A 13,438-nucleotide genomic window follows, 5' to 3' on the forward strand; every position below is an offset into this window, starting at 1 on the left:
ACTCACGTTAAACCTGGTAACAAGGGTTCAATATGATTCTTTGCCAATCATAAAATGAATTTCCCCTCATCCTTTTCATGACTAAAAATCTATTTTTTGCTTAAAATATTAGCTGTCAATTGACAATCTTAAACCTATTATTTTATTCATGCTATATTGTTGAACACGCAAGGCTTAGATTCATTAATGAAATTCGTGTGAACCTTAAATAGACCATACCCATTTGGGTGTCATAGGTGGGACACTCACCGCGTCTGATGCCGCAAAAATTTAGATTTTTTTTATATTCTTTTTCTAACTCTTTTCAAACACAACAAAAGTCTTTTTAAATTTGAACATGCCCTAACCTTGGGCACACCATAAATTTTAAGTAAAAACCATTCGAACAATTTACAATTCAAAGTAATAAAAATAACTTCATTCATTTCATTAAATAAAATATCAAATTTTTACAACAAAAAATAATAGTTGATTTTCAGATGCAATCCAGTTCATTCCAAATATATCTCTGAGTCTGTCTGTTCGCCTACTCTTGTGAGCTTATAAAATAGTAAGATAAAGAAGCATGAAATAACTTAATATCTCAGTATAATCCCGCAAACCCTTACTTGGTCTCTAATATGCACCGTATGTAAAGCAAACAAGAAAAACAAATTGATAGGTCATCATTTATTAAACATATAACATTATATAATGACATGTATTTCATAAATAACAATTATGCATATTACATGACTTGTATGACATGAACATTTTTGTATCTTTCCATTCAATTGCTTTTGAATTATGTGTTATACTTGCAACCATCACAAATTAAGCGACCGTCTTGATTAACTCCTGAAGTACCACTTCTTGGGCTACTTGGGTGCTCAAGCCTCCTAAGGGGTGTTCATTCAAATATTTTATTTTCGTATTTTAACCCTTGGAGGATAAAAGATGCCCGAGACATGCCATCCCTCCCTCTAGTGCACTACTAAGACATATAACTACAGTTATACGACTTCTTATATATATTGCACAAGAAAACCAACATACCTAAACTTGTGTTGGGTGGGTGTCGTTTTTATATCAGATCTGTATCCAGAATTCTACCACGTCTTTGAAGTCAAATAGGTATCCCAAATCAAGACCCACTAATTGAAAAGGGATTGAGTCAACCCTAACCAGAGCCAGATCCTATCCATTTGCATCCCTATCAGCATGAATTAGATCAGCTGCAATCACATTGCGCAAATGTAAGGTGGTGCTGCACCTGATCACCCTCCATCTACCGAAGCAGGTTATATGTTCCCCCCTGAACAAGGCAGTTAGCTACATCTCATGTTCGGGGGTTCCAAAGAGCACCATGTATGTAAGTATGTGTGTCTCGTATCCCCATGTTTTTCAGCATTAATTAGCGTTGGAGTTTGATGCAATTACAGAGACTTAAGTACCCTCTCCTCCATTGGTGCCAAAAAAAAATGACGATTCTTGAAAAGGAGTGGTTGTAAAGACTTAAGTGCTCCGAAGATGATTATTTAAGACTCAGTCTTTGCACTGTAGGATTATCTGAGAAAGAAATCTCCCCTGGAGGAGGCCATGAACATCAACCCTCTCACTCACTCTCTCCCTTCTCTTTCTGCTTCTATGCACATCCAGCAGAAGATCCTACATTGCTCCATCAAGCACCAACTGACCTGCACATTGACTGTTGTGGATCCTGATTCAGAGTTTTTACCCTTACAGGAGAAGGGTTTGGGGGGCTCCTGCCAGCGTGGGTAGCATCATTCAACTAAATGAGTTGTAGATCCTGATTCAGAGTTTTTACCCTTACAGGAGGGGGGTCTGAGGGCTCCTCCCAACGTGGGTAGCATCATTCAACTTGATGAGTTGTGGAGCTTGATTTAGAGTTTTTGCCCTTATAGGAAAAGGGTTTGGGGGCTCCTCCCAGCGTGGATAGCATCATTCAACTTGAAGAGTTGTGGAGTCTGATTCAGAATTTTTGCCCTTACAGAAGGAGGGTTTGGGGGCTCCTCCCAGCGTGGGTAGCATCATTCAACTAAATGAGTTGTAGATCCTGATTCAGAGTTTTTACCCTTACAGGAGAGGGGACTGGGGGGCTCCTCCCAGCGTGGGTAGCATCGTTCAACTTGATTCGTTGCGGAGCCTGATTTAGAGTTTTTGCCCTTACAGGAGGGGGGTTTGGAGGCTCCTCCCGGCACGGGTCCTGGGTGTCGTGGTGAGAAAGACATATGTTTATTTCAAGCAAGGTTGGAAGAAATCAATGGAAAATCCAACAAGGAGCATGCCAGAATCAAGATGTGGATGTCAAGCGAGAATGGTGTTGTGCAACTCAAATAACACAGAATAATAGGGTTCTAGTTTTTAGTTAAAATAGAGAATGAAATTACAATAGAAATCGCTGAAAATTTACAGGAATAAACTAGACTTAATAACAAAGACACCACTTTTTACGGATTTGAAATATGACCTCTGGTTAGGGAGATATAACCCTGACAAGTTGGTCCTAATTCGGGTAGCGATTTACAGCGATTTGCTTAATGAATAACACTACAATCGCTATAGTGATTTGCAGAAGATACTACAAATCACTATAGTGAGATCCAACAACATTATAAATCGCTGTGGGGCTCGTTGGAGACCCTAAAACACTATAAATCGCTATAGTGATTTGCGGAAGACACTAAAAATTGCTGTTGAAAAGTCGGATAACACTATAAATCGCTATAGTGATTTGCGAAAGACACTACAAATCGCTGTTGAAAAGCCGGATAACACTATAAATCATTGTGGGGCTCGTTGAAGACCCCAAAACACTATAAATTGCTATAGTAATTTGCGGAAGACACTACAAATCGCTATTGAAAAGCCGAATAACACTATAAATCATTGTGAGGCTCGTTGGAGACCCAAAAACACTATAAATCGCTATAGTGATTTGCGAAAGACACTACAAATCGTTGTTGAAAAGCTGGATAATACTATAAATCATTGTGGGGCTCGTTAGAGACCAAAAAACACTATAAATCGCTGTAGAAAAACCCGATAATACTAAAAATCGTTGTTGGAAGGCCCCAAAAAAATTTGGTCCGCGTCGGGGGGAGACCCCCCTCCTGTAAGGGCAAAAACTCTAAATCAGGCTTCACAACTCATCAAGTTGAATGATGTTACCCACGCTGGGAGGAGCCCCCAAACCCCCTCCTGTAAAGGCAAAAACTATGAATCAGGCTCCACAACTCATCAAGTTGAACGATGCTACAATCAGTGTGCAGGTCAGTCAATGTTTGATGGAGCAATGTAGGATCGTCTGTTGGATGTGCACAGAAGTAGAGAGAGAAGAGAGAGAGAGAGTGAGAAGGTTGATGTTCATGGCCTTCTTTAGGAAGAACTCTTTGCCTCCCTTGATTTCTTCTCTAGAGAGAGAGAGAGTGTGTTTTACAGTGTTTTACGGAGAAAGAAGAAGAAGACTTTGAAGAGTCAACATCATCCTCGACTTTCTGGATGAAGGACATGTTTGTCTTTTTTTTGAACTGTTTGTTTTTTCTTTTTTGAATGAAGAGCATTTTTGTCATTTTCTCAAACCATCGCTTTATGAGAAGAATAGCAAGAAAGGGTACTTAAGTCTTTGCAACAACACCAGAGTCCGATGCAAAGTTATGTCAACATACAAGGGAATATGAGCCCCATGTGCATAAATACGTGACGCTCATTCATTCCCCCGAACACAGACGTGGGATACAGTGAATCATCGGGGGCGAGCATACACCACCCTCCCTCCATCTACTGTTGTACAACCCATCAGACGTGGGGCCCAACAGCAGGAATTGAGATCAGGTAGGTGATTGGTGCAACAACACACTAAAAATGTGCAATCACATTTTACCTGATCCTCCCTCCAATAGCAGATGGAGGGTGATCGGGTGCAGCAGCACATTACATTTATGCAATGTGATTGCACCTGATCCGACCTCTTCTCCTGTAAGCGTGGATGAGACAATTTTTCTTAGAGAGTGTTAGGTGGCAAACAAAAACAAGACATAAGAAGCATGTTTCTACTAATTTGATTACTTAAGATGGGCGGCAAAGTGCGCGCATATTACTCCCCCCGTACCCTCCTCGTATTATATAACACAAAGAAACCTCAACCACAAGTCATTCTTTATCTGGTTACTGTCTCCACAAGATGCTAAGATTTTTTCCGTCCTCTTGCTTCTTCTTCCTCTTCATTTTATTCTTCTTCTATCTCGTGCTTTTCCTTCCTTCTTCAGTCTCTTCCAGGGTATACTCACAAGAGAAGTATGTCCCAGCCTTGTTTGTTTTTGGGGACTCCCTAGTTGACAACGGAAACAATGTCTTCCTGCCAAATCCAGATGCCAAATATGATTTTCTGCCTTATGGAGTTGATTTTCCCCAAGGCCCTACAGGGAGGTTCACCAACGGAAGGAACCCATCTGATCTTTTGGGGCAGCTCCTCAACCTTCCTGGCTTCCTTCCTGCCGCAAGGGACCCTCAGACCAAGGGGGAGAGGATACTCAATGGAGTCAATTATGCCTCTGGTGGTTCTGGAATTCTTGACTCAATTGCTGACATTGTGAGTATGAGCTTCCTTCCCCTTGCCTGTGTTTTTTATGCTTGAGGTTTCTATGCGGGAAGGTTGGGCATGAAAGCAAAGCGTTTCAGAGTTGATGAACCGTAGGACACTGTTATTTGTTGGTTTTCAATAATGCAAACTTTGCTTTTTGAGATAGGGTGGGCCTTGGTCATTTACACTAGACCCCAGTACTAGCATATATGACTAACCACTCCCTTTCAATGGTTAAATGAATTATTGGATGCTAGTTTTTTGGAAAATTGAATAGATGAATTATCGGGTGCTAGTTGACCTTATGCAAAGATGTAGTTTTCTCCAATTATATAACACTTTCTAAACTCTATTATGAAGGGGAAAAAATTACTGAGGCATTTGTAAAATTTCATAACAAGAACCGGATGTTGGTTGCTCCAAATAAACCCTTTAGCAGACAATATCGACGTGACCTTACAAATTAAGGCTCTGCAAACTTGGTTGGATGGGTTAATTTAAGACATTCAAGTTCAAGGATGTAACAAGTTCTCAAGGTCACGGGCATCCCTTGGTTCAAGGCGTAAGCAACAGGCCTCTTAGTGGACAAGCACGGTGACGGAAGCTTTGACAGCTTGAAGGTGGTCCATAAGACAGCGTCCATCTCTCTCCTGTTTTTTTGTACTCCTTGATGAATTCAAGAAAAAAATAATACTGATGTGAAAATAAGAAAATAAAAAAGCGGAAGGCACAAAAAAAGATATTCACCCAACTAACCTAAACTTTGTTTTAACTTCAGGGAATGCTAACTTTAATTCGTTAGCTTTAACCTAACACTTTTGTGCCAAAGTCTGCTAAGAAAACCAAGGAATGGTAGGTAGAGAAATGCGCCTCTCTCTCTCTCTCTCTCCGTTGTATCTTTTGGTCATGCCGGTCTGTTTTCTTCTACAGTTGAATAATTTTTTTCAATTTTTTATTACGTTTGGACTGAAGTGGGAAAGAGTTAAAAACTTGTCAAAATGACGTAACACCTCAGAAAATAAAGAAGTTTACAAAAACACGGCAACGTTTGATTTTATTTACAGGTGACTTTTCAAAACTTACAAAAACACGACTAGGTTAGGAAAATAGTTCTCAAACACACGCTTCCTTCAACTAAAGTGGGTTTACAATGGTGAGATTAGGGTTTTGTATGTGTAAATGACTATATTACCCTCTTTCCCCTTTCTACCATTTAGCCGGAAGTAAAAGAGGGATTTTCAGGTTTCTCTGTCATTCCGTTTGAGTAAACTGCTGGAGTTCATCCCCCTCATCGACTACAGTTGTTGACGGATTGCTGCCTTCCCACTGTTTTGGAATCCCTACAACCTCCAGCTGGCCTCTCTCTCTCTCTCTCTCTCTCTCTCTATATATATATATATATACATATATATATATATATATATATATATATATATATATATATATAACCTTATATTTCACATGTTTAGGGCCTTCAATGAAAAAAATAGAGAAATATGGGCCTCCAATGAAATATGCCTAGGGCTTCAACTTCTATTGAGCCGCCCCTGGCTACGTAGTGGGCCGGGTTTGAGTCGGCCCAGGAGCTACCAGGCCGGACCACAGGTCTGAGCTATTTGTTATTTTTAATAATATAAAATTTTAAAAAATTAATTAATTACATAGTAATTCAATTAATAACTATTATCACTTAATTAGTTGCATTAATTTTATGAAAACTAGAAAGATAATTAGTTGGTACATGAGAGCTTGTTAATTATTTGCTATTTACCTAATTAGTTACACTAATTTTAGGAGAAAAAGAAAGATAACTTTATGGACAAGAATTCAAGATCCTGCTTTATGTCAATTTGGAAAATTGATGTTGATTTATTAGTTCAAATGCTGCTATGGATGAAATATTGTTACAAACTTTTGATTTGGATACTTTGAGCATTATCAGATGAGGAATTTTGAATTATATATACTTTTTATTTAATTTATTTTTTAGTATTATAAAAATCAATTTATTACTTTTATTAAAAGCTGACCTACAAATGGGTTTGGGTCGGGCTGGGCCTAACCTGCTTCACATATTGGCTCATTGGGCCAATGGGCAGACCCGAGCCCATTAAGAACTGGACCAAAACTCAGCCTATTAGTAAATGGACCGGGCCAAAACTCAGCCCATTAGTAAATGGGCCAGGCTGGTCTGGGCCGTACTTAAAGCCCGGCGGGCCAAGCTCTAAATGGGCTAGGGCCGGCCCTGCCCACCCCTAATCACAACGTAGATGAAGGGAAGCAACCCTAAGAACCCTTTTTGCTTTTTGAAATAAAACGCTTAATTTCTTTTAGGTTAAATGATAAAATGGTAGAGGATAATACACTCATTTGAGTATAACTAACCGTTGTACTTGCACACATAAGAGGCGTGTGTTTGAGAATTATTTTGCTAACACAATCGTGTTTTTGTAATTTTAGAGAAGGCTGGCGTGTTTTTGTAAATACGGCAAACACTGTTTTTGTAATTTTTTAATATTCGTTTTGGGTAATAGAGAGGAGTCTGCCCAAGTTACGAAAATACATTTTAACATTCTTCGAGCACAAAGCACTCAATTAAGAAAATAAAATATTTTAACATATGCTTTCTTTCAACCTTTTGATTAACTTGACCATAAATGTAAGAGCCGTTGGCCCTGACCCTAGTTTGAGATTGGACAAACATTAGCGACATTTTGAATCCATTGCAATAAATTTCTAAAATGATTTTTTTTTATAGAATTATGATTAACCAAAATGTCACTTTAAAAACATATCACGATTTTAATTTCTTACAACTTCCTTGCATTTTTATATTTTCAGTGTTTTAAACTTTTCTCATTTTAAAATTTAAATACGTGCAAAAATCGTCTTGAATCTTCTAAAAAAAAAACAAAGTTAGTTCATCACAAAAACGTCCCCAATAGGGAGACGATGACTCAGGTCGACCATTACTAACCATTTCATATTACAAAGAAAAGAAATGCAACATCTAATGAAAACATATCCCTTTCATGTGAATCCTTTAACAGTCAGTGTGCATATCATTGAACGAACAAATCGGGCACTTTCAAACTGTAACTATCCCAGATCTGAGGTCTCAACTCAACAAGGGGGACCAACTTTTTTCCTTCCTATCTAAGAGCATATTCATGTTCAATGCTGGAGGCAATGACTGCTCATGGATGTGTTCCCGGTCCAGTGGGAACGGACAATGCACTTCAGATGAGTTCCTGCAGTTCCTATTGGGAAATTTCACTCAACAACTCAAGGTACAACAACTATATCTTCGGCACCATATAGAACTATTCTAATGTTTGTTAAAACAACGGTTAGCAACTGAATGCTTGCTTGGTTTTTGCAGAAGGTGCACGGCTTAGGAGCTAGAAAGTTTGTGTTGTTTGGTGTCCAAGCGATTGGTTGCACCCCCTTTGCCAGGGCAGTGTCTAATGTGAAGGAAGGGTGCCAGGAGGCTATGAATCAGGCAGCAATTTCGTTCAACTCTCGTTTGGGATCTTCTTTAGATGATTTGAAGAAAGAGATGCCGGGATCTCATTTTGTCTATGTTGATACCTACAGACTTGTGAGAGACGTCTTTGACAATCCGGCACCCTTGGGTATGGCCGCCTCTCACCATCATCACCACCACCACCACTACCATCATCATCATCAAGGATGTTGGTGTCACTAGAGGAGGGCGCCGGATCAAACCCCGCTGGCACACGAGTGTGTCCATAGCTTTTCAAGGTGGGTCACCTAAGGCCGTGGGCCCCACCTGGGGTTTGCCTTGCAGCGGTGGGGCGGATCAATTAAGTGACCCGGTTCTGAGTATGGGTTCCTCATCATCAAAAATTAGGATGTTGGTGCCACTAGGTGCCAACCATCTCTCTCTCTCTCTCTCTCTCTCTCTCTCTCTCTCTCTCTCAAGATCAAACAATCAAAATAGCATCCTCAACCCAAACAGAAAAGGGGAGGAAAGAAAAACGTACCACTGAGTATACAGATTTTGACTAATAAAATTAAACTCGCCCATATCAGCCTAGCTGGTGGGCAGCGTAAATCCAGCTCTAGTTTAAGAACACCTAAACCGGGTTCAGATCCACCTAAGAATTGATCTTTTGGATCCAACCTGATCAATATAGAGAATACATTCTTGTGGTCACATTCGGATATTATGGGGTTGGTCTGGCTTTACTTGACTCACTGAGATCCCTACTCATAGAGGGTTCGACCTAACCCTCTCATGGAAAATAGACCCAAGAAAAATTCTGACTGCTTTGAGGGATTTCATTCCAATTGACCAGTGTCAAATGCCAATTTGGGAATGAGGAGAACTCTCCCATAACCCATTTTGAATCAGTCATAAAATTTGGGCCCGGTTGCAATTAGACAGGATTCAGGTTCGTTTCTGGTATGCAAATAAATTACGTTTCGACTCATACTGGTCACTAAATTTGGGTTTATATAAACCTTTCCCTGTAGGCGGCAGATCAGATGCAATCACGTTGCACACTTTAGTGTGCCGCTGCACCTGATCCACCCTCCATCTTCTGGTGAGCCCCAGGGCTGACAGGCTATATCACAAAGTGTGCAATGTGATTGCACCTGATCTGCTGTTTTACAAGGAGAACTAATTATTCATAGCTTATGAAATTCATATCTCGACTTGATTGCTTTAAATGAAGGGCTTACATAAATGACCAACATGATGAATACTCACAGGGTTCAAGGTGATAAACGAGACTTGCTGCACACTCTCAAGTTCAAGCCAGAAGAAGATGTGTGCGAAGGGCAGCAGCCCATGTAAAGACAGGAATGCCTATATGTACTTCGATGGGGTGCACTTCACAGAGGCCCTCTACAAGCATTTGGCAAGGAAGGCATATTTCTCAAAGCTCGCAACGGAAGTTTACCCCTACAATGTTGGTCATCTGGCTAGCCTCATGGTTTCAGATGCTCATGCAAAGGCATATGAAAGCTTGTGAGTGGTGCGTTTTTGTAACACTCGAGGCCTCCCTCTTGGCTTTTGTTAGGCTAGTAATAACTCATATTTGCTGCAATCATTGTAACCAAGGGATATGTTAATAATCTGTACATAACTTTGTGGCTCTAGTTTCCATGGGCCATAGCCACAAATATCGGTGAAAGTCTGAATTCACAGTCTGTGAAAGTCTCACATATTTCCAACGTATCGGGAATTCACAGTTTGAATGCTGGTATGCAGATAAATGCCTCTAAATCTCAATATATTCCACTCAATATGGAGCCTTGCCAGCAGATAGTTTTTGATCAATTCTCAAATAGAGTTTGGGAACCCTTCTCTTACAATATTTGTGTGCCCCCCCTCTATTTACAGATATGGAAGGCAAAATATTGCTATGTCTTGATTTCTGAAGTGCAAAATTTATTGAAAGGGTGGCGGTTGCATATCCTTTCTTGTGCAAGATGTTTGTCTTATTCCACATGTCCTGTTTTCTTTTCCATTGCATTGGATGCTCTCTTTCAAACATCGATGGTTCAGCCAATGTGGCCTACATCCACAGAGAAAACCCCAAATGACACTTTATTTTGTTATGATTTCTGGTTACACAGTGTATTGGTTAAATAGCCAACAAGAGGCTATGCGATAACCACAATGCAGAAGGTAACAACCTCCCAAAAACAGAAGGAGCCCAGGATAGAGGAAACCTGCTAAAAATAAGGGGCGTGACCCTTATCCACAACGATGCCAACAAACTCCCCCTCAAGTTGGTAGGCAGATATCAATCTGTCCCAACTTGCTTATGATATCCAGATGTCTTCTTTTTCCTAAAGCTTTAGTAAAAACATCGGCCAATTGGTCACGACTTCTGACATGAGGAGTTTTGATAACTTGAGCCTGAATTTTTTCACGAACAAAATGACAATCGAGCTCAATGTGTTTTGTTCGCTCGTGAAAAACTGGGTTAGCTCCAATATGGATGGCAACTTGATTATCGCATCTTAATTCCATAGGTTCATTGACATTAATTCCCATGTCTGATAGCAAAGATTTGATCCAGATGAGTTCGCACGCTCCAAGGGCTATGGACCGATATTCGGCTTCAGCACTTGATCTAGCTACAACACTCTGTTTTTTGCTACGCCATGTTACCAGGTTACCTCCAACAAACACACAATATCCAGATGTAGAACGTCTATCATTTGGGTCACCAGCCCAATCAGCATCTGTATAACCAACAACATTCAAGTCTGCATTTCTTTTCATCAAAATTCCTTTTCCCATTGTTCCTTTTAGGTATTTGAGAATTCTGTAAGCAGCATCAAGATGTGGTTCTTTAGGGTCATGCATGAATTGACTTATCAAGTTGACGGCAAATGTAATATCTGGCCGAGTAACCGTGAGATAAATGAGACGCCCAACCAATCTTTGGAATTCACCAATGTCGGCTACTGGTTTTCCATCATCTGTCCTCAACTTACTGCTGGAATCTATAGGGGTGTCTACAGGTTTGGCGCCAAGCATCCCTGTATCCTGAAGAAGGTCAAAAATATACTTTCTTTGGCAGACAAAGATTCCTTTACTTGAGTGAGCAACCTCTAAACCGAGGAAGTACCTGAGAGTTCCTAGGTCTTTTATCTCGAATTTATGATGAAGTCTCCTTTTGACTTGTTCAATCAAGGCTTCATCATTTTCTGTCATGATTATATCATCAACATATATGAGAATAATGGCAGTTTTAGATCCCTGAATAGACACAAACATGGAATAATCAGCAGAACTTCTTTTAAAACCCATCTCACATAGAGCTCTGCTTAGCTTAGCGAACCAGGCTCGAGGAGATTGCTTCAGCCCATAAAGCGCCTTTTTTAATTTGCATGCTACCTTTTCCTGGTCTTGGACCTGATATCCTGGAGGGAATTCCATATATATTTCCTCCTCAAGATCTCCGTAAAGAAAAGCATTTTTAATATCGGATTGGAACATTCTCTAGTTCTTATTTGCGGCTACTGATAAAAGAATTCTTATAGAATTCATTTTAGCTACGGGAGCAAACGTTTCATTATAGTCTATTCCTTCTATTTGAGTGTAACCTTTTGCAACCAATCTGGCTTTATACCTTTCAATGGTACCATCACTGTTGTACTTGATTTTATAGATCCAACGACATCCGACAAGTTTTTTTCCTTCAGGGCGATTGACGATTTCCCAAGTACCATTTTTTTTCAGAGCCTGAATTTCTTCTTCCATAGCTTTTCTCCACTCTGGGTCGAGATTGGCTTCTTGAAACGTGTTGGGTTCACGGTGAGCATAAACACTTAAGGCATAGGAGATATAAGATGATGAAAGGCCTTTAAGAGAGAGATAATTTTGGATGGGGTGTGTTGTAGGGTAAGTGGTTGAAGATGAAGCCAAATAGGTATAAAAATCATTCAACCGCTCAGGAAGTTTGGAAATGCGACTGGATCTTCTAGTGGGAGCCACAGTATCAGTTGAGGTTGATTCATGAGAAATCGGTTCATCAGCAATGTTTAAGTCTGACTCAATTTGGGTGTTGGGAGTCAAATTGGGTAAGGTTTGTAATTCGATAGACTCATAGTTTTGGACATTTGGAAGGGTCAATTCGCATCCCTTTCCCTTCCCATCCTCCCCCTGCGGATGAACCTCATTGTCAAGGGTAATCGGCTCATGAAAAAAACATTCATTTTCAAAAAAATGAACATCTCTGGAGATATACATTTTGTTTTGATGCGGATCAAAACATCGGTAACCTTTTTTAACTGTAGAGTAACCCAAGAAAACACACTTGACTAACCTGGGTTCGAGTTTGTCTTTGTCTTTAGCTTGAAGGTGAACAAAAACTTTGCATCCGAAAACCCGCAAATGAGATATAGATATGGGCTTATTATAGACAACTTCCAATGGCACACGTCCTTCAATAGCAGAGCTGGGCAAACGATTTGAAATGTAGCATGCTGTTCCAATAGCCTCAGACCAGTATTCTTTTGGTATATTTTTTTCAAACATAATTGCTCTGGAAATATTCAGTAACTGGCGGTTTTTTCGTTCTGCGACTCCATTTTGTTGTGGGGTCCCGGCACAAGAGTTTTGAGGTAAGATCCCATGTTTTGAAAAGAAATCTCTTATGTTAGTATTGACAAACTCACCCCCATTGTCAGATCGCACGATCTTGATTTTCTTATCAAATTGGGTGAAGACAAGCTGATAAAAATCTGAGAAGACTCTTGAAACTTCACTTTTATTTTTAAGAAAATAAATCCACGTTGCCCGTGAGTGATCATCAATAAATGTAACAAAATAGTTGTACCCCAAATGTGAAGGCACTGGGGCAGGTCCCCAGACATCAGAATGTATCAAATGAAACATAACATCAGACCTACTATGAGACTTAGAGAACGGTAGTCGAGTTGCTTTGGCATACTCGCAAGCATCACAAGCATTTGAAATAACAGGTAAATGCGGTAATAACTGATTTTGAACTTTGTATGAAGGATGGCCTAATCTAATGTGCCACAACCTGCTCAACTCCTTGGTGTTGTATGCAACAAGAGCTTGAGCATCACTATCCAAAAAATATAGGTCATCGTGTTGCCGCCCTTTACCAATCACTTTCTGCGTCCTTTGATCCTGAAAAACCACATTATCAGCAGAAAACACAACAACACAATCATGACTCCCGGTGATACGACTAACAGATAATAGACTCGCTGGAAATGTTGGAATATAAAGCACTTTTGACTTAGCATATTTATCAAAAAACCAGGTCGAACCGATTCCTTCTACTGGGACTGTGCTTCCATCGGCAATGCATACGGTTTTCTTAGTAGTGTACCGAA

The 13,438-nt window shown here is 40.0% G+C and overlaps 1 protein-coding gene across 1 annotated transcript; it reads left to right on the forward strand.

The window, feature by feature from the left end:
* The first annotated feature begins 4,160 nt into the window (after positions 1 to 4,160).
* LOC149814976 (GDSL esterase/lipase At1g29670-like) lies at positions 4,161 to 9,736 on the forward strand. Its single transcript, XM_089989445.1, has 4 exons — positions 4,161 to 4,591; positions 7,633 to 7,872; positions 7,965 to 8,217; positions 9,323 to 9,736. Exons 1-4 carry the CDS (start codon positions 4,184 to 4,186, stop codon positions 9,583 to 9,585), a joined length of 1,164 nt encoding a protein of 387 aa, XP_089845571.1. The 5' UTR covers positions 4,161 to 4,183; the 3' UTR covers positions 9,586 to 9,736.
* Positions 9,737 to 13,438: the final 3,702 nt, after the last annotated feature.

This window comes from Nuphar pumila, chromosome 15 (genome assembly GCF_984573655.1).
Source record: "Nuphar pumila chromosome 15, dmNupPumi1.hap1.1, whole genome shotgun sequence".
NCBI lineage: Eukaryota > Viridiplantae > Streptophyta > Magnoliopsida > Nymphaeales > Nymphaeaceae > Nuphar > Nuphar pumila.

Coding starts and splice junctions, on each gene's coding strand:
- LOC149814976 (XM_089989445.1), top strand. CDS start 4,184: ATGCTAAGATTTTTTCCGTCCTCTTGCTTCTTCTTCCTCTTCATTTTA. Junction 4,592..7,632: donor TTGACTCAATTGCTGACATT/GTGAGTATGAGC, acceptor ATCCTTTAACAG/TCAGTGTGCATATCATTGAA. Junction 8,218..9,322: donor TGACAATCCGGCACCCTTGG/GTATGGCCGCCT, acceptor GAATACTCACAG/GGTTCAAGGTGATAAACGAG.